General features: G+C 49.6%; 2 protein-coding genes and 1 pseudogene across 6 annotated transcripts in view; 2 read left to right on the forward strand and 1 right to left on the reverse strand.

The window, feature by feature from the left end:
• Positions 1–21272, forward strand: part of FICD (FIC domain protein adenylyltransferase) — a 35303-nt gene extending 14031 nt beyond the window's left edge. The window contains exons 1-3 of one of the 2 annotated variants that reach the window (XM_032397981.1): positions 16786–16917; positions 18397–18749; positions 19689–21272. In XM_032397981.1, the coding sequence (XP_032253872.1) occupies positions 18449–18749; positions 19689–20764 (1377 nt within the window). In that variant the 5' untranslated portion in view covers positions 16786–16917; positions 18397–18448 and the 3' untranslated portion in view covers positions 20765–21272. Of the gene's footprint in view, positions 1–16785; positions 16918–18396; positions 18750–19688 lie in introns of those variants that run through there. The other variant, XM_032397982.1, reaches the window with a different exon arrangement.
• A 1384-nt stretch (positions 21273–22656) lies between these two features.
• The window catches only part of SART3 (spliceosome associated factor 3, U4/U6 recycling protein), a 35338-nt gene continuing 31695 nt past the window's right edge, over positions 22657–26299 (reverse strand). For 2 of the 4 annotated variants that reach the window (XR_004298561.1, XR_004298560.1), the window contains exons 18-20: positions 25650–25840; positions 24656–24908; positions 22657–22741 (exon numbers count right to left, since the gene is read on the reverse strand). Coding sequence is in view for 2 of the 4 variants with exons in the window: in XM_032397980.1 (XP_032253871.1) it covers positions 24731–24908; positions 25650–25840 (369 nt within the window). In the remaining 2 variants the exon portion in view is untranslated. Of the gene's footprint in view, positions 22742–23839; positions 24909–25649; positions 25841–26299 lie in introns of those variants that run through there. The other 2 variants (XM_032397980.1, XM_032397979.1) reach the window with 1 other exon arrangement.
• Positions 25018–25116, forward strand: LOC116628010 (annotated as a pseudogene).

Below are 26299 nucleotides of genomic sequence, written 5' to 3' on the forward strand. Positions count from 1 at the left end.
AATACAGAACAAAGATATGACATAAATAAATCCCCAACCCAGAGAAAGGTGAACACCTTACCTTTGTGCAGTATTTTATTTACAAAGCCCTGTGGCCCTGGGCAGGGGGGTGGGGGGGGTGGCGCAGATGATTGCCTCCATTTTTCAGATGAGAACACCAAGTCAATCACTCTTTCCGATACATCCTAGCATGGGGTCTGGCCTGGACAATATCGGTGCTCAGGCCAAATTCATTCAGGTCCTTTCGCTCCTCTTCTGTGAGCCCCATCATCCACCCCAGCCTCTGGGTACATTCACCTCCACCAGCCAGTCCTGGGGACCCTTCTTAGAGCACCGCCCTTGGCTGCTGGGGGCTCTCTGCTGGCACTTGCAGGGGGTCGACCACAAGCCCCTGAGCTTTCCTCACAGGCAGCCCTTTACCTGATGCCCATCAGGTGCCTGTGTCCAAAAGCCCCACTCCCTCCCCAGGCATGGGCTAATTCTGAGATGTGACTCACTCTTCCAGGGCACCCCTCTGCGGGATCAGGCTGAGAATACCCTCCACAGGACTTTGCCAAAATCATACCTCGTTTGGTTTCTTCCTTTTCCCTGCCCTCCTTCTCCCTTCCCCTTATTCATCTCCCCTGGGACATACAAATCCTTCTCTCAGAAGGTCTTCTTCCAATACCAGGTTCCCTGGAAGATGCATGCCCTACAACAAGGCTGGTTTTGCCCGGGGTCCTGATGCGGTGGGAGCCAGGCAGAGCCCAGAGCCCGAATGGAGACTCACACCTCCAGGGAGACCCAGAAGGGAGCAGCTGGGCAGCTCTGGGGACAGCTGTTGGTGGGGGTGGGAATGACAGTGGGAGAGAGAAGAGAATGAGGCCCTCTGGCTTTCCTTGAGCTTTACTATTTTATTGTTACACAACTTCTACATATTCAGTGTACAAAAAACACTTCGAGGCAGATTTTTTTTTTTAAAGATCACCCAAAGATAAAATAAGCAGTCAGCATATTGGGGTATCTCCAGCCAGACTGTGTGCATGTGTTTAAACAAAAATAGGGCCATCCCATATATAGAATAAGTACAGTGTAGAGAAGGCACTGGAGTGTGGGCTCTGGAGCCAGTCTACCAGGAGGTGGATCTTGACTCCACGCTCACTAGCTGCAGAACCCAAAGCAAATAAGTCACCTCTCTGGGCCTCAGTTTCCCCAGCTGCAAAGTGGGGAGGCCAGTGTAACCCTTAGAGGGTGGTCTTGAGGATTCACTGAGTTAATGCACACAAAGCACTTAGAACCGTCCCTCACATACACAAAGTCCTGGGAGAACATTGGCTGTTCTCTCCATCAGCAGCATTACAATTGGAGGTCGCAAACCCGCAGCTTCGGGCAAGATCCAGCCTGCAGATGTGTTTTGTTTAATCCGAATAATGGTTTGGGGAATCTGTTCAGTTTCAGTGTGGGAAGGCGCCGTCTTAGAGTTGAGCGGGTCAGAGGGTGTATGCCCCCTCCTCACCTCTCAGTCATTGCTGAGTCCCAGCAACGTGGAGCAAAGCTCCAACACAGAGAGATGCAGGTGCTGGTCATGGGGGAGACAGTGCATGTGAACACAGTAAAGGGGTCCGGGCCTACAGGCAGGGCACTGATTGTGTTCGCTACAGAGGGGTTAGGACGTGTGTGGAGGGATCTATTGGCTCTGAATATTGGCATCTGATACCAAAGGACCAGGAAGGCTAAACAATGTACCATGCCTTGCCCGGTCCCACATAATGAAAAATCGTCCCACTCCGAACATCAAAAGCATCCCCAGAGATGAACAGTTCTCTAGTCCCTCATTTAACAGATGGGCAAGTTGAGGCCCAGAGAGGGAAAGCGACTTGCCCAATGTGAAACAGCAAAAAAACCCACAAAGCTGGGGGGTGGAACACTGGTCTCTTCTCAGCTGCCCTTGAATCCTAATTCATCCCCAAACCTAAAGGAGAACATTCTAAGCCCCAAGTGCAAAATCCCTCCCAGAGTTCTAGAAGGGGGAGCCAATCCCCCAGTCTTCTCTGGGTGAAGTGGGGAGAAATCAAACTTCAAGACAGTCTGAGTGCCAAAAGCAGATGTGCAAACAAAGAAAAGGAAGGCAGGGTTTTCACCAGACAAATTCGTGCCCCACTCAGTTTAAACATTAAAATGAACTAACTTAATTTCATGCCATATGCAAATCCTTACCAGCTGTCAGCTCTGTAATCACAGGAGACTTAATGTAATAACTAAACAAGAACAAAAACGCAGCAAATACAGGCTCTGGGCAAGTCCATTGACAGCGGGTTTTATGTTCCTGGGAACTCAGCAAGTGCAGAGCATTTATGGCGGACATCTGGAAGCAGTTATGTGCCCAAACGTCTGCCATCTCCTTAACAAAAATGCTGGCAACGATAATAAATAATGGCTAAGGCCTGATCCGGGCGTTGCACACCCTGATTCCCCATGCACCATGAACGTCTCTCTAGACCCTACAGCCTCTCTGCACTTGTCAGGGTTCAGCTCGGCCTGGCTGCAATCTGGACTGAGAGCTCAGAAGCAGCCAAAAGACATCCCAGGTTCACTGGGTTTGGGTCCCCCCGCCCCCGCCCGATGTGGAACCAAAGAAGTGGGAAGATGCCTGCCACCGGCGGCTGAGGAGGGGTGGTGCCATGGGCCAGGAGCCAAATGAGCCGCCTTCTGTGCATTATCTCAGTGTTTCCCAAAGTGTGGAGGATGATTTAAGTTCATCCAGTCATTCATTCAACAAACATTTATTAAGCACCTATTATGTGTCAGGCACTGTGCTGGAAATAGATCAGCAAACAAAATACATACAAATCCCTGGCCGTGTGAGGTTTAGTTTCTGGTGGGACACATCTTTAAAATACAGCTGGGATGTGGGTTAGGAAAAAGACACTTTGCCCTCGTTACTGCCTTAGGATGAAGTTCTAGGTTTAAAAGTTGATTTAAAGAAAAGCATTAAACAGGGCACCTGGGTGGCTCAGTCGGTTAAGTGTCTGCCTTCAGCTCAGGTCATGATCCCAGAGTCCTGGGATCGAGCCCCGCCCCAAATGGCACTGGGCTCCCTACTCAGCAGGGAGTCTGCTTCTCCCTCTCCCCCTGCCCCTCCCCTTGCTCATGTGCATGCTCTCTCTCTTGTCTCTCTCTCAAATAAATAAAATCTTTAAAGAAACAGGGCGCCTGGGTGGCTCAGTTGGTTAAGCGACTGCCTTCGGCTCAGGTCATGATCCTGGAGTCCCAGGATCGAGTCCCGCATCGGGCTCCCTGCTCGGCAGGGAGTCTGCTTCTCCCTCAGACCCTCCCCCCTCTCATGTGTTCTCTTTCTCATTCTCTCTCTCTCAAATAAATAAATAAAATCTTAAAAAAAAAAATCTTTAAAAAACAAAAAAGATTTTCTAAGAAAAGCATTAAATAAATAATAAAACAGGTGTTTCACAGGTGGCTTAAAATCCTGATGGGGTTTCTTCTCCTACACGATCCTGATATAAGTATTATCGTTAGTCTCATTTTATAGCTAGGGAAACTGAAGCTCAGGGAGATGGAGTCATTTGCCTGAGGTCACATGGGACACTGTGGAGTCCAGATTTGAACCCAGGTCCATCTCCAGAGCCCATGGTTTAACCACTACTCAGAGCCAAGGAGATACATCAGGTGGCCCATTTCACCCCACCCCTTGGCTCCCTTCCACCAGCTCCCCAAATCACTTCGTACATGGCTTATATCCCCTCACAGAAATCCCACCGAGGGGTTATGGCATTGCCCCTCGCCCATGGTTTAGGGTTAAGGAGGATTCAGGGCAGCCCATTTCACATCCTTCCTTAATTTGGGAGCCAGGACAGCCCCCCATTCACACAACAGCCTAGCTCAGGGGCCTGTGGAAACAACCAGGGACCCACTACAGGGAGGAAAGACCCCCTGATGACCCGAAGCTACTTCCCCAGCCCTCAAGGGCTGATCTCAAGTGTGATCGTGTCTGGGACCAACATGCAAAGCTCCCGGCACCCCCAGCAGGAGAGCAACTCAGAACATCTTCATCTCCAACCCCAAGCCAGAGGAGCAAGACCATCTACACAGAGGAGCAAGAACACCTCCCAGGTGTCGCATGCCAAGAGCTCAGTCACTCCTCCAACAACCTATGTGACAACCACCGTGATCATTCCCATTTCACAGATGAGAAGACAGAGCCAGAGAGAACTAAGTAACTTGCCCAAGGTCACCCATCTGCTCAGTGGCAGGGCTGGGTTTTCAGCCCCAGACAGCCTGGCTGCAGACCCTGCATTCTAAACCAGGGCCCAGAAAACTTGTGTTATGAAGGGCCCAGGAGTAAATATTTTAGACTTTGTGGGCCATACAGCCTCTGCTGCAACCACCCAAGTCTGCCAGTGTAGACTCAAACAGCCATGGATGACACATAAATGAGTGGGCACAGCTGGGTTCCAATAAAACTTTATTTACAAGAACAGGCAGTGGGCCAGATTGGGCCCACAAGCCATAGTCTGCCAACCCGGACTTTAAACCACTGCACAGCACTGCCTTTTGTCATCTCTAAAGCACATACCCTAAGCCACCCACTGGGGATCTGTATCATAGAAAAAGCCAATGATCGATAAGTTGGTCTCGAAATCAGAAGGCGAATCCTGTTGGGACCCTGAGGAGACCGTGTAACCTCCTGGTCCTGTTTCCTCCACCGTAAAATGAAAAGAATACCCGCATGGCACACACAGAAAACGCACATGTGCGCACACACACACACACACACACACACTCTGCAGGCTTATTAGGACAATCCAGGGAGGAGGTGCACGCCAACAGTTTATAAGATCACCCCTGTCCAAATGCAATTATTGTCATTCTATAATGGGGGCCTCCAGCTACTCCTCCAGGAGGCACAGAAAATATTGGGCCTCGTTGTCAAGAGGCTCTCTCTACTGCTTCTGAGGGCCCCTCTATGCCTTCCCATCACACTGGAAGCTCATTCGTCCTCCATTTCCATTGTGATTGAGCCTCTTAACTCCCTCCCTGTTGAAAGACATGAGGGCCAACGTGTGAGATTTAACACTCCACTCCCCGAGGCATTAGATCCAGCCATATAAAGTGAAATGTTGAACAATTAACTTCTGTGCAGCTCCCGGAGGTGATGTGGCAATAGCACCAGCAACCCTGTCCATAAACCACTCTTTTGTTCTCTCCTGGAGCCCTGAAACCACTCATTTGTCCCCTGCTGGCTCCCCATTTGCAGGACTCCAGGATGGGGTGAGCGGAGGTCAACACCCCAAGAGAGACACTTAGCCCGGTGAGGGTGAGCCACAGGGAAGATGTTTATAAATGGAAGCAGCAAGGTTCAGTAAAATCTAATCAGCCCTGAAACAAGGTGAGCTCTTGATGCTTACAAGAACTTCCATTCATGCCGGAACTATCTGGGGGTCCGTGCTGTGTGTGTCACTGCTACAGACAAGGGCTGCCCTGCAGAGTCCATGGGCTGCCAGGGATACGGAAGACAAATAATTCGGTACAAGAGGGACTGACACCCAGGGAGAGGGCAGGAAGTCCTGACCACATATGGGATGCCCTGAGCTAGGGTTTGAGTAAGCGCCCCAAGAAAGGAGCTGAGATGCTCTGTGGTGAGCAGGACTTTGCTAGGGCAAGCAGGGATGTGGGAAAGAACATTGCAGGCAGAACGACAGTGTAGCCGTCCTCTGGCTGGCTGGCCCTCGGTGTGTATGTGTAGTCCCTGAACTCCCTCATGGATTTTATTGCTACTTGACATCATCTTGCACATCACAGGGGCTCAAAAGATCTTTCTTGAAGTGAAATGGATGGTCCAGGCATGCTCCTTTTGCTCCTCCCTGATCGGCTATTCAGGGAGAGACTCTGAGCTGGGGAGCAGGGGCATAGAGCATGTAGTTCTCCTACAGAATCGTAAGACAACCAGCAAAATCAAGCAATGGGGGCGCCTGGGTGTCTCCGTCAGCTAAGCGTCTGTCTTCGACTCAGGTCATGATCCCAGGATCATGGGATTGAGCCCCGCATCAGGGCTCCCTGTTCAGCGGAGAGTCTGCTTCTCCCTCTGCCCTTCACCCTGCTCGTGCTCTCTCTCTCAAATAAATAAATAAAATATTTTTTAAAAAACCAAGCAATGAACATTGATGTATCATCATCAATTAATCCTCGGACCCCAATTAAGTTTCACCACTTATTCCAATAAAATCCTTTATAATAAAAGGACACAATTCAGAATCAGGACGTATTTAGGTGCCAACATTTCCTCAGTGTCTTCCAGTCTGAATAGTTCCTTGGTCTTTCTTTGGCTCTTAAGATCAGGACACTTTTGACAAGTACTGGCTGAATAGTTTGTAGAATTTTGCTCAGTTTGGATCTGTCCAGTTAGGTCATTCAGTTAGATTGTCCACGGCACACCCACCACCACAGACCAGTAAGCTGCCACCAGGTGAGCTTTGCGCTTACCAAAAGTAGCTGTTTGCTCCCAAACCTGTTTGTGTCCTTTTGTACTTGCCATTATAATTACATATTTTAGATAAAAAGTGGACAGGATAAAATAGGAGGGGAAAAGGAAGTTGTATCTATGAAAAGTGAAGTGTTTGGGAAAGCCCTAAGACAATCAACTTTCTAAATAGGAACAGATGGGGCACCGAGGTGGCTCAGTCGGTTGAGCATCTGCCTTGGGCTCAGGTCATGATCTCAGGGTCCTGGGATCGAGTCCCATGTCGGGCTCCCTGCTCAGCGGGCAGCCTGCTTCTCCCTCTGCCTCTGCAGCTCCCCTTGCTTGTGCTCATTCTCTCTCCCTCTGTCAAATAAATAAAATCTCTAAATAGAAACGGATAAGAAATTAGTTATAGAGGAAGACGCTGTAAAACATCGGGCAGCGGGCGGCCGTTAAAATCAGGAAGGGTCCTATATTCTGCTCTGCAAGTGTCTTTAAGTTCTCATTACACTGAAGTAAGCCAAAAGAGACAATCATCTGATCTGTACAGGAAAGATGAGAGGAGACCTGAATCAATTAACCCCTCATTGATTAACTAACCCAATATTAATTAATTACATAGGTTACTCAATTGACCTAATATTAATTAGCCCAATATTAATATTGGAAAATTAGTGTACAGAATACAAATTAACATACAGAACACCGGTGCAGATACATTAATATAAAAGAGAAAATATTCTAGGATATAAAATCTTCTGTTTTTCTGCTTTCACCAACTTTTCCAATTAATCTCCCCAGACACTAGTCAATGGGAAAATCATATCATGCTCCATATCATAGGTCATCAGGGAAATGCGAATTAAAACAAGACACCACCACGCACCTAGGAGAATGGCCAAAATCGGGAACACAGACAACACCAGATACTGCCAAGGATGTGAAACAACAGGAGCTCTCACTCAGGGCTGGCGGGGATGCAAAATGGGACAGCCCCAGTGGGAGACATTTCGGCAGTTTCTTAGAACACGAAACATCCTCTCACCACACGATCCCTAGCAATTGCTGTCCTTGGTATTTACCCACCGGAGTGGAACACTTCTGTCCACACAAACACCTGCACACAGATGTTTAAAGCAGCTTTATTCACTGTTACCCAAATCTGGAAGCAATCAAGATAAATAAACTGTGGTCCATCCACACAAGGGAATAGTCAGGGCTAAAAAGAAATGAGCTATCAAGCCACGAAAGACATGAAGGAAACTTCAATGCATATGACGAAGTGAAAGAAGCTGATCTGAAAAGGCGACATACCGTAGGATTCCCACATATGACATTCTGGAAAAGACAAAACTACTGAGACAGTAAAAAGATCAGGTTGCCCTGGGTTGGGAGGGGATGGGAAGGATGAACAGGCAGAGCATAGAGGACATTTAGGGCAGTAAAAATACTCAGCATGATACTGTGATGGTGGATACCTGTCCTGATGCATCTGTCCAGACCCACAGAACACACAACACCGAGAGTGAACCCGGATGTAAACTATGGACTCTGGGTGATGATGATGTGTCCCTGTAGGTACATCGATTACAACAAGCATTCCACTCTGGTGGGGGGATGCTGGTAAAGGGGGAGGCTGTGCCCGGGGGTGGGCAGGGCGTATGTGGGAAATCTCTGTAGCTTCCTCTCAATTTTGCTGTGAACTTAAAGCTGCTCTAAATAAATAAATAAATAAATAAAATCTTTAAAATTAAAAAAGAAATGATAGCAGACTAGCACCTCAGCTGTACCCGAGGACATGTCCAAAGTGAACACTAGGAATGTTATTTGGCCTTAAAAAGGTAGGAAACTCTGACCCATGACCCATCCATGAGGATGACCCCTGAGGACACTATGCTAAGCTGAGACAAACACTCCACCTTGAGTAGTCAGAATCAGAGAGACAGAAAGTAGAAGGGGGTCTCCCAGCCGGGGGGGAAGGGGACTGCGGAGCTAGAGTTTCAGTTTGGGCCAATGAAAAGAGTCCTGGAGATGGATGGGGGTGTTGGTTGTACAACAATGCAAATGTGTTTAATGCCACTGAACTCTACACTTCAAAACAGTTAAGATGGTAAATCTTATGGTATGTGCATTTTAACACAATAATAATGCTAGTCAAATATCTAGACCAGCGCAAGGCAAAAAGTGAGATGATTTCTACCTGCATTGTTTATGGCTGGAAGATAGAAAGCAGATTATAGCTTCAGCAAAGCAGGTGCACGAAGAGGCAGCTTTTAAGTGAATCCCACAAAAAGAAAAGGAGGGGAAAGAAAGGTCTGGAACAATGAACTAATTCTAACACACATGATGCTTGCAGGACGGTGCCTGGCACCCAGTAAGCACTTGCCAGTGATGATGATAACTGTCCCACCCCAGCCTCAGTAAGAGGGAGTCGTGGAGAAGCATGTCCACTCGCGCAGGCAGGACACCTGGCCAGCCGTGCTCCGAAGGGGCCGCTTGCCCCACTACAGTCTCGAAGCAGCCGGGAAGGCTCCAGATGGGACATTCCGGAAGGGCCAGCGCTGGTGGCCTCGGAGGAATCTGCTCCCCTCCATCCCTCTGGAGCCCATGGGCTAATTTGGCAGCTGCACCCCCAGACAAGGGAACTGTTCTCAAAGAGAATGGAGACACCTTTGTCAGAGAGACTGTGGAGGACCTTAAAGAGGCAAAGAATAAAAATGCTGAAAGAAGCCAGTCACCAAAGACTACATATTCTATGCTTCCATTTATAGGGAGAGGAATCTATATGGAAAGAAAGTAGGTTGCCGGGGCGGAGGGCGGGTGGTGGCAGAGAAACCTAAAGGGTGGGAGGTTTTTTTGGGGTGGGGGGAGATGAACGGTTCTAAAATCGACTGTGATTATGAGTGAATTGTATGGTATGAGAAGCACAGCTCAGTAAAGCTGGTATTAACAACAGGAGCGCCTGGCTGGCTCAGTGGGTAGAGCATGAGACTGCTGATCTCGGGGTCGTGAGTTTGAGCCCCACATTGGGCGTAGAGATTTCTAAAATAAATAACTAAACTTTAAAACACACACACACACACCTGACAGTCTTCTTAAAAACAACAGCAAACAACAACAGAAAGCTGCACTGGCTCTAAACTTCCTCCTCGGGTTCCTCTAAGAACGCCAGAGCCAACACCATCACTCTAAGGGCTGTGCTCATTTCACAACAATTCATTAAAGAGCATTTCCTCGATGCCGGGAAAAGACCCTTTGATGTCCATCCCTAGCCCTCCTCGGAATTCTTATCTGGTTAGAGGAGGGGAATGCATAGTAAAGGCTCCGCTTTCTTGCCTAGCCGGGCACCCTTGCTAATTTCCTTGTCTCCACGTTACTATGGCAACAGAAAGCTTCCACCGAGAGCTTCTGGGGTGTGTCCAAAGGGACTGCAATCTGGACCCACCCCCGGGCACAGCCTCCCCCTTTACCAGCATCCCCCCACCAGAGTGGAATGCTTGGTCCACTGGACCCAGTGTGGTTGCAGCCCCACTGCCCAGTAGCTCCCGGGAGCTGGCTGCCCCCCTGACGGCTGGGACAGCCCGTGATCCCATGAAGCAGGGAAATCGGAGAAGGGAAAGGAGGCAGACAGGGGGTCCTGTAGGTCCGCACACCAGGCTGGCTTAGTGGCCATCCTGAGTCACCAACACCATGCAGGAAGAGGAGAGGGTGTTAGGCACATCTTTTAGAGGCTGTGATCTAAAATGGCATCTTGAGCACCTGAGCTGGTCTCCATTGTCGGCATGACCATATTTTTAGGTAGGAGGAGGCAGCTTCTCCGGCCAATGAGAGTAACACGGCTGGAGGGCTTTCATGAAACATCTGGGGGAAAGGCAGCGGGCAACTGGGAGCCCAGTGTTGTGGCAGGTCAGTCTCACACCTGCAGAAGCTTCCTACCCCCGCAAGACTTGGCCAAAGGGCCCTGAAGTCCATGCTGTTGGGCTGTCAGATGGAACCACTGGGATTGAGGAGGGGCAGGTGCAGTGGGTGCTGGATAAGCAGCCTCCAAGATGGCCCCTAATGATTTTCACCTCCGGCTGAAGTTTAGGCAGTCCCCTTCCACACTGTACCTAGGTTGCTCTGTGTTGTGACCCATACAGTTCAGACAGTATGTGACTTCCAAAGCTATGTCATAAAGGACGTCATGTTCTCGGATCACACATAGTGGGGGAAGCCATCATGTTGGCAGGGCACCCAGACAGCCCTACGGAGTGATCCACATGGAGAAAAACTGAACCCCCTGCCCACCAGCCAGCACCAACCTGCCAGCCGCCTAAGCGAGCCACCTTGGAAATGGCTCCTCAGCCCAGTCAAGCCTTCAGGTGACTGTAGCCCCAGCCAACATGGCAATCTTGAGAGAGATCCTCAGTCAAAACTATCCCACTAAGCTGTTCCTGGATTCTTGACACACACAAACTATGTAAAATAATACATTTGTATTGTTGTGTTAAGCTGCTAAATTTGGGCACTATTTGTTACACAGCAGTGGATAACTGATACAGAGTAGATCCAGCTGCCCCTAGGATAGCCAGAAATTGTCAAGAGAAGAAAAGATGGTTTTATTAAGATTTTCCCTCCTTGGGATGCCTGGGTGGCTCAGTCGTTTAAGCGTGTGCCTTCAGCTCAGGTCATGATCCCAGGGTCCTGGGATCGAGTCCCACATTGGGCTCCTTGCTCAGTGGGGAGCCTGCTTCTCAGTCTGCCTGCTGCCCCCCTCTGCTTATTCTCTCTCTCTCTCTGACAAATAAATACAATCTTTAAAAAAAAAAAAAAAAAGAGATTTTCCCTCCTTGCTCCTCATGCCCCTCCCCAAAGTACTTTTACAAAAGAAAGTGATGTGTTGGTGAACAGAGTCTACAGACTCGGATTTGTGTCCAGGCTCTGCCCTTGCCCTCTATGCACCTCAGTTTCTCCACCTATAAAACTGAAGAGCTAAAGCACAACCTGTCAGCCCTGAAATCATAGGGTCTGAGGGTGGTTAAAACTATAAGTTTCAACTCAGGAAGACTGGTTGTGAACCCTGGCTCTGCCACCTGCTTGCTGTGTGACTCAAGCTAATCACTTAACTTCACTGAGCCTCAGCTTCACCTTCTGTAAAGAGGGCTTAATGATCTCTACTTCATGGCATTGTTACCAAAATCCAATAAAACAATACACATAAATTACTTAGTACACGGTAAGTGCTTAAAAAGTGGTCGTCACCACTACCAGTGATGAGATAGTGGGACAGGTACAATTATTTCCCCTTATAGTCAAGATACAGGAGGATCAGAAGGGTTGGAGGACTTTATTGGTCTAGAGCAGGCCCAGGTATGGTTGTTTTTTTAAAAGCTCCCCAGGTGATTGATTCTTTGAGAAACTCTGCTCTAGAGAAACTTCCACACACATGCCAAAAAATCATACAAGAATTTCACTGCCATGTGTTTGTAATTGAAAAGGACTTGATTTTGGCTCAGGTCATGATCTCAGGGTCGTGGGATCGAGCTCCCCGTTTAGCATGGAGTCTGCTTGAGATTCTCTCTCCCTCTCCCTCTGCCCCTCCGCTTGTGTTCTCTGTCTCTAAAATAAATAAATAAATAAATAAGTTAAAAAAATAGATTATATTACCAATGCCCTGGAGCCCTAGTCATTCTCTCCCCTGTCACTTTCCCTTCCTTCCCTCCCAGAGATAATCACCATCTTGAATTTGTTGCTTATTACATCCATACCATGGCCTCTTGTTTTTAACCGTACGTATATACTCCTAAATAATATATAGTGATGTTCTCCCGAAAGGGTACGTGCACCCCGATGTTTATAGCAGCAATGTCCACAATAGCCAAACTGTGGAAAGAGCCAAGATGTCCATCAACAGATGAATGGATAAAGAAGATGTGGTATATATATATATATATATATATATATATATATATATACAATGGAATATTATGCAGCCATCAAAAGGAATGAGATCTTGCCATTTGCAACGACGTGGATGGAACTGGAGGGTATTATGCTGAGCAAAATAAGTCAAACAGAGAAAGACATGTATCATATGACCTCACTGATATGAGGAATTCTTAATCTCAGGAAACAAACTGAGGGTTGCTGGAGTGGGGGGTGGGGTGGGAGGGATGGGGTGACTGGGTGATGGACACTGGGGAGGGTATGTGCTCTGGTAAGCGCTGTGAATTGTGCAAGACTGTTGAATCTCAGATCTGTACCTCTGAAACAAATAATGCAATATATGTTAAGAAAGAAAAAAAGAAGAAGAATGTAGCAGGAGGGGAAGAATGAAGGTGGGGAAATCGGAGGGGGAGAAGAACCATGAGAGACGATGGACTCTGAAAAACAAACTGAGGGTTCTAGAGGGGAGGGGGGTGGGAGGATGGGTTAGCCTGGTGATGGGTATTGAGGAGGGCACGTTCTGCATGGAGCACTGGGTGTTATGCACAATGAATCATGGAACACTATATCTAAAACTAATGATGTAATGTATGGGGATTAACATAACAATAAAAAAATTAAAAATATATATATAGTGATGTTCTGCATGCTTTTACATGTTATATATACATTGTGTATCCTCCTGCATTTTTTTTTTTTTTTTGGTTTGGCGTTATATTTCAGAGGGTTATATTCACATTGATACAGCTAGTTCTGGCTCAGTAATCATACACTGCTGTGTCTTATCACACTTACAATTTATTTCCCATTTACCTGTTGATAGGTATTTGGATCATTTCTAGTCCTTTTCTTTTTCTTTCCTTTTTAAAGATTTTATTTGTTCATTTGAGAGAAAGAGAGAGAGAGAGCACAAGCAGGGGGAGAGGCAGAGGGAGAAGCAGACTCCCCGCTGAGCCAGGAGCCAGACGTGGGACTCAATCCCAGAACTTGGAGATCATGCCCTGAGCCGAAGGCAGACACTTAACCGACTGAGTCACCCAGGCGCCCCAATATGATATTTCTTAAACTGGGGGGCAGGCACACAGGTACCCATTTTATTATCTATACCTTCTGGATGTCTGAAATACTTCATAATTTAAAAATAGACATGCATAAAAAATATCTAGTATAATTGTGCATGGGAATTTTTTTCTTATTGTTTACTTGTGCCTTCTTATTATATCTGTGATCCCATTTTGCTTTTAGGAAATAAAATGGTTGTAATAACACTGTAAGGTGACGGACACTAACTGCACTCTCCGTGGTGACCACTGAGTGATGTCCAGAATTGTCAAATCACTCTGTCGTGCACCCAAAACTTACATAATATTGTATGCCAACCATACTTCAATTTAAAAAAGAAAGAAAGAAAGTAGTTGGTTATTTTGACTATTTAACAAGAAAAGAAGCAGTTATGTTTAATTTTTTTGAAAGTAAGAAAAATCACTTCCCCAAGTGATTTGCTCTGGAAACAACACTTATTTGCATGTCTGAGATCATCCTGAATCCAGAGCAGGAGCCCTGGGCCCAAGGACACCTCCAGGGCGGTGTTCCCCCAAACCCTGCCTCTTGGGGATGCCCCAGGCACTGGGGCATGACCCCACTGGGTATGCAAACCGAAGATGTCAGTAGTCAGGGAGAAGGACTGCGGGGGGGGGGGGGGTGGCGGGGGCCCGGGCCTCTTCAACAGCAGCTCTAAGTTAGAAGGAGAAAAAAAAAATTCAAGCCAGCTGGGAAATGAGAGGCACCTGGGAGTGGGGGCAGGGGACCAGTATGGTGCATTTTCTTTTACGTGAAGTTGCGTCATTCCGGAGCCATTTCAAGGCAATAGAACCTCCAGTTGGGGAGTTTTGTGTTTCTTAAGCAATAGAATCCGACTCTGCCAGCAAGCAGCGCTTGACTGCTGTTTCTTAAAGATGTACAAGGGTTTGTTTGGTTTGGTTTGGTTTGGTTTGGCATAATGGACACATTTCCCAAGCAGCCACTTTCCAGGTTGTCAAGTGTCAAGATAAGCTTTTAGAGAACTCCTCCGTGGGCCGCGAGGAGGCCATTTCCACCCAATACGGAATGCTTAAGGTGGGGCAAGCCAACTTTTGACTATCGCTTCAAGGACCAAAGTATTTTGTGCATTCAACGCAGCTGAACGCAGACGAGAAAATTGAGATCTCCTGACAAAGAGATTGTAGCGGGGGAAGTGATGCCCGGTGAATTACTGCCCCCTGGTGGCCACAGGCAGTGGTGCGATCAGCTGCCGAGAGAGGCATTTGTGATGCTCCTTCCTGTGTTCCCAGCCACCATCTCCCGCCCCTTTTAAAAGCCTAAAACAGGGATTACGGTCTGGCAGCCCTCCGTAGCCAGTGCGCAGATACGCCAACTGTTTAAAAATCTGGAGAGTTTGCTTAAAAATCTAGGCCTGACATTTCTTTTGAAAAATTAGAAAATCTGCCAACTTTCGGACGTAATATATATATATATATTTTTTACACAATAAATGTGGGCTAGAGCTTAGAAGCTGCCCACTTTGGATAAGGCAGGTACTCTCACCTTCTCCACACTCCCCACCTCCCCCTGTTGTCTCATGCCCAGGTAGTTTAACTTGTAGATGGTTCTTGTGTCCTTCTGGGTTTGCTACCTATAATTCTAAGCTCATTGAAGAGGTGACACTGGCACCTCGGAATGTGGAAAGTGGATGCTGCCTTTATTTCTTTTAATTTTTTTCTTTTTATTTTTTTAAGATTTTATTTATTTGAAACAGCGAGTGTGCACGAGCAGGGGTGAGGGGCAGAGGGAGAGGGAGAGCAGGGAGCCTGACGTGGGGCTCGATCCCAGCACCCTGGGATCATGACCTGAGCTGAAGGCAGATGCTTAACCGACTGAGCCACCCAGGCGCCCCCGGATGGTGCCTTTATAAGCAGATGACGACGTCACCTTATGCCTGGGAGGGGCAGAAGTCCACAAGCCCCAGGACAGCCAGTTCAGTGGGGTAAGTGACCGGCTCCAGGACACACAGCTTGGGCAGCGGTTACTAGACACAAACAGGAAGCACAGCCCGAGCTGTTTGGTCCTTCACCTTGCAATGCCCCTGCCCCCGCCCCTGCCCCCATGGTGTCTTTTATGACAGCGCACTCCTGGCTGTAGGTCAGTGGCTTCCCTCAACTGGAAGCAGACTGACACCTATGAAAGGACATGGAGTCATTCCCCAGTGACTCGAGCCACCTGAAGCTCTGACAGTTTCTTCTGCGAATAACAACACAGCGATGACTTTGTGTCTTGTCTAGGAATAACTGCAACAGCAGATACGTATCAAATGTCTGCTTTGCGCCAGACATGTAGGCTCTCACTCCCCCTCACACAAAACCCTCCGAGGAGGCAGTGTCACCGCACTGTCCCCGTTTTACAGAAAAGCAGACGGCACCAGTGGCATCAAGTCACTTGCTAAATGTAACTCCGTTTTCCAGTGGCAGAGCTGGTACCGGACCCCAGGGCTGTGTGGCTCCGGTGGCGGCACCCACAACCACCGCCTGACAGTGGCGCCCAAGGGGGATGTGTGTCACGGAGGAGGTCAGATCTTGAAGAGTCGGACCTTCCGCAGATCCTGAACCTGAGGCCAAAGGCGAAGTCGGCTGTTTGTCCCCATTTTACAAATGGAAAAACTGAGGCTTGGAATAACACCCAAGGTCACACAGAGCTTAGGTGACGAAGTCCGGACTGAAGCCGGGGTCTCTCCGCCTCCAGAATCAATAGGGCTAACATCTTAACGCTTAGCATTCCTGGATGTTGCATTTCAGTATTTGTGAACAAGGATGGAGGTTTCAGCTCTCTGCTTCAGGGAAAAATCCCAGTCTCTCTGGGAAGATAATAAACCAGCCAGTTCCTTCTCGAGTGGATGCAAATTAAAAGGTTTGGGAGGAAAAGGGAAAGGGAGGTGAGAAAGACGGAGAAGTGTCAACACTGATGTCACAGAGTCGGGACGAAGAACAGGAGCTCTGAAGTCAGACTAACAGGGTGCGGAGCATCCTCATTTTCCACCTAAGGACACGGAGGGCCAGGAGAGTGGCCCCCAGACGAGGAGCAGAAGGACAGCACTTCACGGCAGGCGGAACTGCGAGTTTCCGGTCGCGGAACCTATCGTGCCCCCAAATCGCCGCGCGCGGGTTTTCCGCCCGCTACTCCCGCTTGTCGCCCTGGCCCCGCCCCCCCGGTTGCCTATTGGCTGCTGCAGGCACGAGACCAACACAGGAGCCAGCCAATGGGGGTGACCCACGGCGCGTCTTTCCCGGGGAAGCCGACACAGACGCTAGAACCCGGAAGTGCGAGGGGAGGACACGTCGGGGAAACCAATCCGCCGCGACGAGGATGGCGGGCCGACCAATGGCGAGTCGCCGGGGGCGGGGCCACAAGGCCGGCGGCGGAGCAGGGCCTGGGAGCGGGTGGGAGCGGGTGGCAGCGGAACCTCCGAGCCCCTGGAAGGCGGCGGCAGGGTCGGGCAGCAGCGCGCGGTAGGAGGGGGCGAGCCCTAGGGGCTCGGAAGGAGCGAGCTGGGCAGGGGGCAGCGGGGAAGTGAGCCCTGAGCGGGATTCAGAGGGACCTAAGTCGAGCCACATTGCCCCTCTGGGCCTCAGTTTCCCCCTTCCTAGGGTAGTGAGGAGTGAGACGTTCGCATCTCGTGCCTCCCCCCGCGCAGACCCGGGTCCCTGGCGAACTCCAGCCCCGCCGCGGATCCCGTCCCTCCGGGAGCCTCCCAGAGCACCTGGACGAAGCAGTGACCCATACCCTCTTCTAAACCCCCACAGCACGCCCAGCGTACCCCGGTTAGAGCGCAGACCAAGCCATTTCAGGTGTATCAGCGAGCCAGGCTCCCCCATTAGACTCTGAGCCCTGGGCGATCAGAAACCTAATCAGTCACTTCTGGGTCTTGGAGGCCCAGCACCAGAAGCAGGCTGGAGCAGGGATGCATGGGCCCTGGTTGGGAACAAGGTAGAGGTTAAGACCTGGATAGTCTTCCCAGAAGCACTGGGAATTCATTCTTGATGCTTCTGTTTACTAGCTTGGCCTTCTAGAAACTGACTTACTCTGCTTTAGTTTCTCTTGTCCGTAAAATGGAGTTGGGGGTAGCTCCTTCATAAGGTGTTAATGATTGAGATAACGCGTGGCTAGCACTCAGCTTAGTGCTCAGTACACCACAGTTGCCCAATAAATGCTTATTGTTAGCATAATGGTGCTTGCATACCTGACCCCTCCACTCCCACTGCCAGCCCAAAGCACATGCCCACTGTCGTGTGGAGGGTGAGTGCTCACCCACTCTGGCCCACAGCTTAAGTTCCCTTTGAGATGCTTGGACTGTCCAAGCTCTAGGTAAAATCCTTACTGGACAGGTCAGGGAAGGAAGGCCAGAGAGGGGAGCAGCACTGTGGCTAATACCAGGATGTGGGCATGAAGAGGCGGCCACCAAACAGTTGTGCATATCAAAGACTAGACCTCAGAACTGCCTTGGCCAATCTGGATATGTGTGTGGGCACAGATCTGTGGTCAAGGGAGGGGACTTTAGAGCCATGGGTTCCTGAATTCAAGTCCTAAGGCTGTCACTTACTCACTGGGTGACTTTGGGCAAGGGCGTTCATCTCTCTGAGCCTGTTTCCTCATCTGGAGAAGTGGGATGACGGTAACATCAGCTCCTGTTGAAGACTGCAAGAGATAGTATGTGTGAGGTCCTTAGTGCTTACCAGGGCCGGGCACACAGTAAGCACTCAATAAGTGTTGAGTGCAGTGGCATTACTTTTCAGAGTCACGGCGCCCTGGAAGTGGCAACCGTCCTCCAGGCTGGCCCCTCCCCATTTAAATCCACTTCCTGCCTTGCCCCAACCCCCGGGTCATAGTGATAGGAGGTGTGGGGGCCTCCAACCCCCCGCTGAATTCAGAAACCTATCTTGAACGTGTCCCCTTCCCCTGCCTCATCTACAACTCTTGGTTCCCCGCAGATCCTGCTCTCAGGCAACTGAATATGTGCAGGGTACCCACCCCTGAGTCCAGATGACACTCGTGCTGATGGCTTCAGTGATGGCAGTGACTGAACCAAAATGGGTCTCCGTCTGGGGCCGCTTCCTGTGGGTGATGCTGCTGAGCATGGTGTTGGGGTCCCTGCTGGCGCTGCTGCTGCCGCTGGGGGCCTTAGAAGAGCAGTGTCTGACCGTGCTCAAAGGCTTCTACCTGCTCAGGAGCAAGTTGGACAGGGTGCAGCATGCCGTCACCAAGTGTAGCAGCCCGTCCACAGAGCTCAGTGTCACCTCCGGAGATGCACCACCGCTGGCGGTCAAGACCAAGGCCTCTCCAGGTAAGGCAGACCGGCCAGCTCTCCTCACCACTCCTTAATTGGGTAAGTCCGCCCCGAGCTCCCAGCCTAGACAAGCTGACAACTGGCCAAGATAACAGCATCACCAGCACGGTGGTGGGAAACCGGGCACACCTGGCGGGCTCCCTGGAGGGAATGCCTGAGCTGAGACCCCAGTGTAAATAGGAAAATGACCCAAAGGAAAAGGCATGAGAGGCAAGTGCACCAGGCAGAAACCAGAGGGTGAGAGAGCCTGCGCATGTGACGAAAAGCAGCCCCGTGTGTGGGTGGAGGGGCTGATGAGGGAGGGCTAGATCTAGAGCAGTTTCTCTCCCTCCGCACTGTCCTCTGGGGTGCACTGTAGGATACTGAGCAGCATCCTTGGGCTGTACCCACTGGATGCCAGTAGCACCCCACCCCCCACCCCACCCCCGCGACAACCCAACATGTCTTCAGACACTGCCAACTGTCGCCTGGGGGGTGGGGAACAAAATCACCCCTGGTTGAGAACCACTGGGTTAAAAGATTTAAAGAACAGCCCAGGGATGGGGAATCCTCCGGAGCCTAGCACCAGGGGGGGAACTGTTACCAGCCTAGGCCTGAAGGGACAGGGGCCAGGGCCAGCATCACCGGGACTGAGCCAGGACAGCAGAGAACTGAGAATATGGGAGAGCCACCTAACAGGAGCCGCGGCCGCAGCCACTCACTCGGGCACTCAGAAGGCAGGGGGCCAGGGAGTCCAGGTGGTACTTCCAGGGTACAGAGAATGGCTCTGGGGACACACAGACAAAAACCAGCTGCAGGGCACAAATGCATCCATAGTGTAGAGTGAGTAGAGGGACTAGAACGAGCCCCCCTGAAGGGCCAGCACAGGGGACAGCTCTCCTGAACATCCTTTGCCCTTCCCACTCTCCCGCCAACGCTTCTCTGGCTCTTTTCTAGCTGGTAAGTTGGAAGCCAAAGCAGCTCTGAACCAAGCCCTGGAGATGAAACGCCAAGGCAAGCGGGAGAAAGCCCACAAGCTCTTCCTGCACGCCCTCAAAATGGACCCAGACTTCGTGGATGCACTCAACGAGTTTGGCATCTTTTCAGAAGAGGACAAGGACATCATCCAGGCGGATTACTTATACACCAGAGCGTTGACCATCTCGCCCTACCATGAGAAAGCGCTGGTCAACCGGGACCGGACGCTGCCGCTGGTCGAGGAGATCGACCAGAGGTATTTTAGCATCATCGACAGCAAAGTGAAGAAGGTCATGTCCATCCCCAAGGGCAACTCTGCGCTGCGCAGAGTCATGGAGGAAACCTACTACCATCACATCTACCACACAGTCGCGATCGAGGGCAACACCCTCACCCTCTCGGAAATCAGGCACATCCTGGAGACCCGCTACGCCGTGCCAGGGAAAAGCCTGGAGGAGCAGAACGAGGTTATCGGCATGCACGCAGCAATGACGTACATCAACACAACGCTAGTCTCCCGCATCGGGTCTGTCACCATCAGCGACGTGTTGGAGATCCATAGGCGGGTGCTGGGTTACGTGGATCCAGTGGAAGCTGGCAGGTTTCGGACGACACAGGTCCTCGTGGGACACCACATCCCTCCCCATCCTCAAGATGTGGAAAAGCAGATGCAGGAGTTCATCCAGTGGCTCAACTCCGAGGACGCCATGAATCTGCACCCAGTGGAGTTCGCAGCCTTGGCCCATTATAAATTGGTTTACATCCACCCTTTCATCGATGGCAACGGAAGGACCTCGCGCCTGCTCATGAACCTCATCCTGATGCAGGCGGGCTACCCCCCCATCACCATCCGCAAGGAGCAGAGGTCCGAGTACTACCATGTACTGGAGGTCGCCAATGAAGGCGACGTGAGGCCATTCATCCGCTTCATCGCCAAGTGTACGGAGACCACTCTGGACACCCTGCTCTTTGCCACGACAGAGTACCCGGTGGCACTGCCCGAGGCCACACCCAACCACTCCGGGTTTAAGGAGACACTGCCTGTGAAGCCCTAACCCTGGAAATCCTCCCTTGGTGACAAGGGATGTCCCAAGGAGGGGAAACCCTTAGCATTTCTAGAAACCTAGTTGTCTCCTAAAGCAAAAGGAGACAGAAAAGGAACTTAAACGTTCTTTACCTCCAAATGTTTTAGTTAAAAAAAAAAAAAAAACCTAAATTATTAAGCCTTATCTCTAAGGTAACTTATAATTCAGCCCAAGGTATTATTTATTTTCTTCTTTGGGGCTAGTAAATGTTGTGTGGCGTCTGCTGTCTGTGCTGGTGTCCCTAAGGAGGGAGGCTTTGGGAGCATCAGTGCTGTGTGTGTGACCAGAACACAGGTTCTGGAGCAGAATTTGCACTCAGGTGGGAAGAGGCCAGAAGTGTGGAAGGAGGTCCAAAAGCCATAGGAGGAGCTCCTCCAAGTGTCCTGTGACTTGACCTGAGAGGTCAGTACTCTTGGGGAGAACCTGGTCCCGGTTTTGAGAAATGACTGAAAGCTTGCTTCTACAAAGAGGCTGGCGGTGTGACTAATTCTCACTGGTAGAGCAAACTTCTGAGAGATGAAATAAAATTAATGTTGACAATTCTAGTTAGATACCTTTCTCATTTCAAGGAAGTCCTTAAGTCATAGTTAGCTCGCAAACTCTAGTGCCAAAGGCTATTATGTCCCCTTATCAAGACTGTTTTTCTAACTAAGAGAATAGGGGAATGGCCAGCTTGGTTTTCTGTGTATGAAATGTTTCTCGCACTTCGTGTGCAGCAACTCAGACCAGATGTTTTAGTCTACAAGTTCTCTGGGTTTGTCACGCAACTGAATCCTACTGCAAATCAGGTACTGTGCAAGTAGCCAAGTCTGCCCTCACCCCCGACTCGAGTTGAACATCTTGTGTAGGCAGATATTCAAGAACACATCTGAGAAAACAGTTGCCACGTCAACACCGAATTAGCATTTTTGGTAATGAATTAGAGGGAGTTTCTACTCAAACCAAGGAAAACCTTTCAGCCAGGCAGGATGTGCCCCGTTTGTCATGCAGTCTTCTCCACTTACTGACTTGACCCCCACCTCCCCCAGCCCTTGTACTGTCCCGCGTCCCCTCGGGGAAGCAGAAGAGATTGCCTTGGAGTGGCCTTATTTTTCTGGCATCTTGTAAAATGATAAAATGTCCTATGTGAAAAGGCCAAGTTTCCAAGTCTTCATTCTATGGAAGAAGACTCTTCTCTATCAATAGCATGTCAGCCCAGGTGCTGCTATGACCGCCGCTGTGCTGCTCAGAGTCCAAAGGGCCACGGGTTCCTTTCCCAGTGACGGGGCCCAGGACGTCCAGCGCTGTCGTGCACTTTGTCAGGGTCGGAATGGTGGTGAACACATACAAAGTGTAGTCTCTGACTTGGGAAGCCATACCCTGACAGGAAGGAGGTCACTCTTCTGAGGTAGATGTTTCTATAGTTATTTAACTGTGTAATAGGCACAGAGTAGCTTTCTGAAAGATTAAGAAATCTTTGTGAAGTGGCCCCAAGGGATAGTTATTCAAACCTTTATAAAAAATATTTGCATACTCGTATGCTGCCATGAGGGCTCTCTGCCCCTGAACTCTTCTTTCGTCTTGGTTTTATAAGCACACCGAGGAAGCCTGACAGAAGTGCGTGCTTTGTACGAGAGAGAAACGTGCACTTTAGCTCTGTTGTGAAGGATGTTATTTTAATAGATTACTGACTCTAATAAAGTATTTTATTACATAAAGGCCTGAGACTTCGCTGTCTTATTCAAACGATGTTCCCATCTGTCACAAGGACGAAGGAGGAATCCTTTCGAAACGTTAAGCCCTGTTTGTACTATGGTATGAGGCGCTCATTTCGACAGGGAGGTGAGACGGAACTGTGGGGGTAAGCTACCTACCTGCGCTGGTGGGCCTGAAGCACTGGTCTTCCGCTAACACGCCAGTAACGCAAATGGTGATTCGTGCTTCTCTTTACCATCAGTTCTTGATTTCCTGGGGAAAACACATAAACCCACTCACATGTTCCTGACAGTCCGTCTCTAGGACCGTCCACACCCTGAGCTCAAGTCCGAGCAGGTTCAATTCTGTAATGAGCCTGTGTTGACACGAGAAAGCATGAAGTGAGGGCAGAAGACTGGCCAACACTGAGAGAGGGACGGTGAAACGTGCAGCAGCAGGAAGCAAGCTACGTCAGCCTGGATGGGTGAGGAGATACTTGGGGTTCCTCGGTGGCAGTCCCTGCTTGTCCCTAGTCTGCTCGCCCAACCAACAGGCTTCCGGGGGCGGGGGAAAGTGCCCATTCCAAAGAACACAGGAGGGACCAAGGTTACAGCACACTTCTTCTGGCCACTACGTGAATTTAATTCACAACTAACATCTAACAAAAAATGTTTTGTGAAAAAGAGACAAGGTAGACGGGAACCATCAGATTAAAAGACTTCAGAGGTTTATCAACCGATCCTAACCTCCTGGGGGAGGGGGGATGCACTTACAAAACAACAGGAAACTAGGAATTTGGATAGTTGAGGACATGAAGGCATTATTGCTCGTGTTTCTAGGAGTAATGATAAAACTGTGGCCTGGAGGGCCTTATCTCTTGGAGGCACTCGCTGCAGTCCCCTGGTGGGGGGGGGGCTGCTGCCACCATGTCTGACACAGGCCATGATGTAACAGGGAGGGCGGGGGCGGCAGAGATGAAGGCCCCTGTGCTAGAGAGGGATGCTGAAGCTCAAGGACGGGCACATGAGTTCCTTTTGCTCTTCTGTCAACACTTTTGGATGACACTTCCAATTTCCCATTAAAAATGTAGTAAAGCCTGATGCACAAAAACTTAAAAACCAATTGAAGTGGGTTGATTTCTAGCACGCATGAAAGCATTTCCTGATTTCTTCCCCCAGAGTGTCTTTATAAAAAAGTCCTTTTCCCTACTGAACTGGCAACATGGCTTTTAAAGCAATAAATATTTGATAAGAGATGAGATGTTAAAAAAAAAAGCCTAGAAGCTGAAGGGCCAAAATGCAGCAAAGTGAAGTTTAAAACTGAAGAAGACCCATCACAACTGAAATGACTTAAATCAAAGGGACAACAGGATTTGACTTACAAAAGTTCTATTTACACATCTGTTAGGTAAGACAAGTGCACCCATTTTCAAAATACATCCATGTTTGAATGCACATCTGAGTACCATTCAGCAAGAAGTTTTGAAGAGAACTTCAGTTTAATAAACAAAGCTAAGTGGGGAGAATTTAAGTTTGTACTTGACATGGTATTTAAACAAAACCAAAGGGCTGAAACTCAATATTTAGACAAAGAACACGGTTCACTAATCACTAGGCAAAGAAAATGGTCCACAGCAGGTGGCACACAGAACTCCCATATAAAACAAAGGTCACAAATATTTTGCTTTTAGGAAACATAAAACAATGGATTGATGTGTCATTTACAAATACATAATATAAAAACGCACAGCCCCCCCTTGAACAAAAATCCATCAAATGTTTTTTATGTGATTTCCCCTATCCCCACCACCCCTTTACTAAAATAGGCCATTCTGGTGAATTACTAGCATCTGCCATTTTGTCTTTTAAAATTAAAAGAGTGACGGGCACATGAGCTGTGCAGGCTGTAAGAGAAGTGTCTTATAAAAGGGAGTCAGAGCTGGCCGAGAACACTGGGACAAGTGGGTCTCAAAACGGTGTGTTTGAGTTTCACTTCTGTTTCTCACTCTATAAGACACAAAAATAGCTTAAGAAACTACACACTGGGCCCAACCCATGGAGTGATCATTTTCCTCCTATTGCCCTCAATATGAGGGAGTGCTTCAAGCCTCTTTCCTTGGACACCCTCATCCCTTTCTAACCCCGAGGAAAATGCGTAGGAGGGGTGCTGCCCCGGGCCCTTCCATACCCAGAGTATAGCTGGGGGCCGGGTGCTCTTCCTGGCCAGTGTGCAGTAAGGCATTTCCCTTCTAAGGAGTCACATTCACTTTCTCAGAAGCAACTTGGCAAAATCAGCATTGGACATCTTGGGTGCCTCGGTGGCTGCTGAGGTGGTGACCGCCGGCGGTGGGGCAGGGCCGTTCTCGGCCTGGACGGCTGTCTCGCTCGGGCGCTGCAGGGCACGAGGCAGCAGGGAGAGCTGGGTTCTCCCCTTCCCCCGCCTGGAAGAGCAAACACTGGATGTACGCTTGCAAAGCAACCATTCGCGGCCCCTACTTTATTTGAGAAAATAAGCCAGGATGGTCTTCAATCACCCAAAGTTACAAAGTGAAGACCATACTTTCCGGGCTCATTTCTGTAGTTTGTTAGTAGAGAAGTTTCTCGAAATGTGTAGAGTACCAAGTTAATAGGTGAAGAGTAAAAACCAGAAAAGGGAGATGATCCCTGTTCTCTGTGACTCTAATATGCAAAAACCAGTTCAACAAACTGCCGTTTTCACAATCTTGGAAAAGACCAACCTGTGCAACAGTCACATGTAGGGTGGATAAAAATGCTATCCTCTTTCAGACCTCACCAAACCACCTCACGATTTTGCAGTCTCCTTCCTACCAGGTGAAAAGCTAGCTCTTCTGATTATAGCCAGAGTGTAGACTACCCCGGCAAGCATACGGCTGTCAGGTTCTGAATCCACACGTAAGGATTCTACTGCCAAAGACTTTAATACAATCATTGCCTAGAAACCAACTGACCTCAGATAAATCACATGTGTGAACTGGCAAACACCAGGAAGGGCTGCACTTCCGGGCTTGCACTCTGCATGGAGGGGCTCTGGGGAATGACAGTGAGCATCCCCAGGAACAGCAGGCCCTGGCTTCCCGCCCCAGCTCGCTGCACTAGCAGGACACGAATCCACCACGGTGCTGGCCGGGGCCGAGTTCGGGCAGGGCAGCATGCACACTTACGCTCCGTAGATCTGCCGAGGCACCATGGCGCCACCTGGAGCTTTCCTTGCCTCCGGCTTCTCTGGAACCTTCCTCTGAGGGGGATTGCTGATGGCCACTTTGATGACATTGTCTTTGACAGTCATGCCATCCATCTTCAGTACAGCCTGGGACGCCTGGGACTCGTTTTCATACTCCACATAGGCCAGGCCCTGAAGAGGCAAGATCCAGAGCCGGATCAGGTGCGGCCCAGCCAGGACCCAACTTCCTGCCTCAGTCCAGAAGCCAGTACTGGGCAGGCACCCCAACATCAGGTTCCCTTCCCCATCACCACCATCCTTTGGCTATAGGTTTATGCACTGGCCCTACTCTTCCTGTTTCTGCAACTGACTGTAACTTCACATAACCTTTGTGAGGTCAGCGTACCTTGTGCTTGCTCAAAAAAAAAAAGGAAAAGGTAAGAAAAGATAGGGAGGGAGGGAGGGGAAGGGGGACAGACAGACCAGTATAAATCCAGCAAGAGCAAATGAATGAGGCGAGGCGGCTGGACACAGGGTGAGCCCTCATGTCTGGGCCCTGGCCCCTCCTTACTTCATGCTCTTCAACTCTCCATCAACCCAGAGGGCTGGGGGAAGACAGGTAACCCACACTCGTGCCTAAACAACTACTCA

The sequence above is a fragment of the Phoca vitulina genome, unplaced genomic scaffold, assembly GCF_004348235.1.
Source record: "Phoca vitulina isolate PV1807 unplaced genomic scaffold, GSC_HSeal_1.0 scaffold108, whole genome shotgun sequence".
In the NCBI taxonomy this organism is placed as follows: Eukaryota; Metazoa; Chordata; class Mammalia; order Carnivora; family Phocidae; genus Phoca; species Phoca vitulina.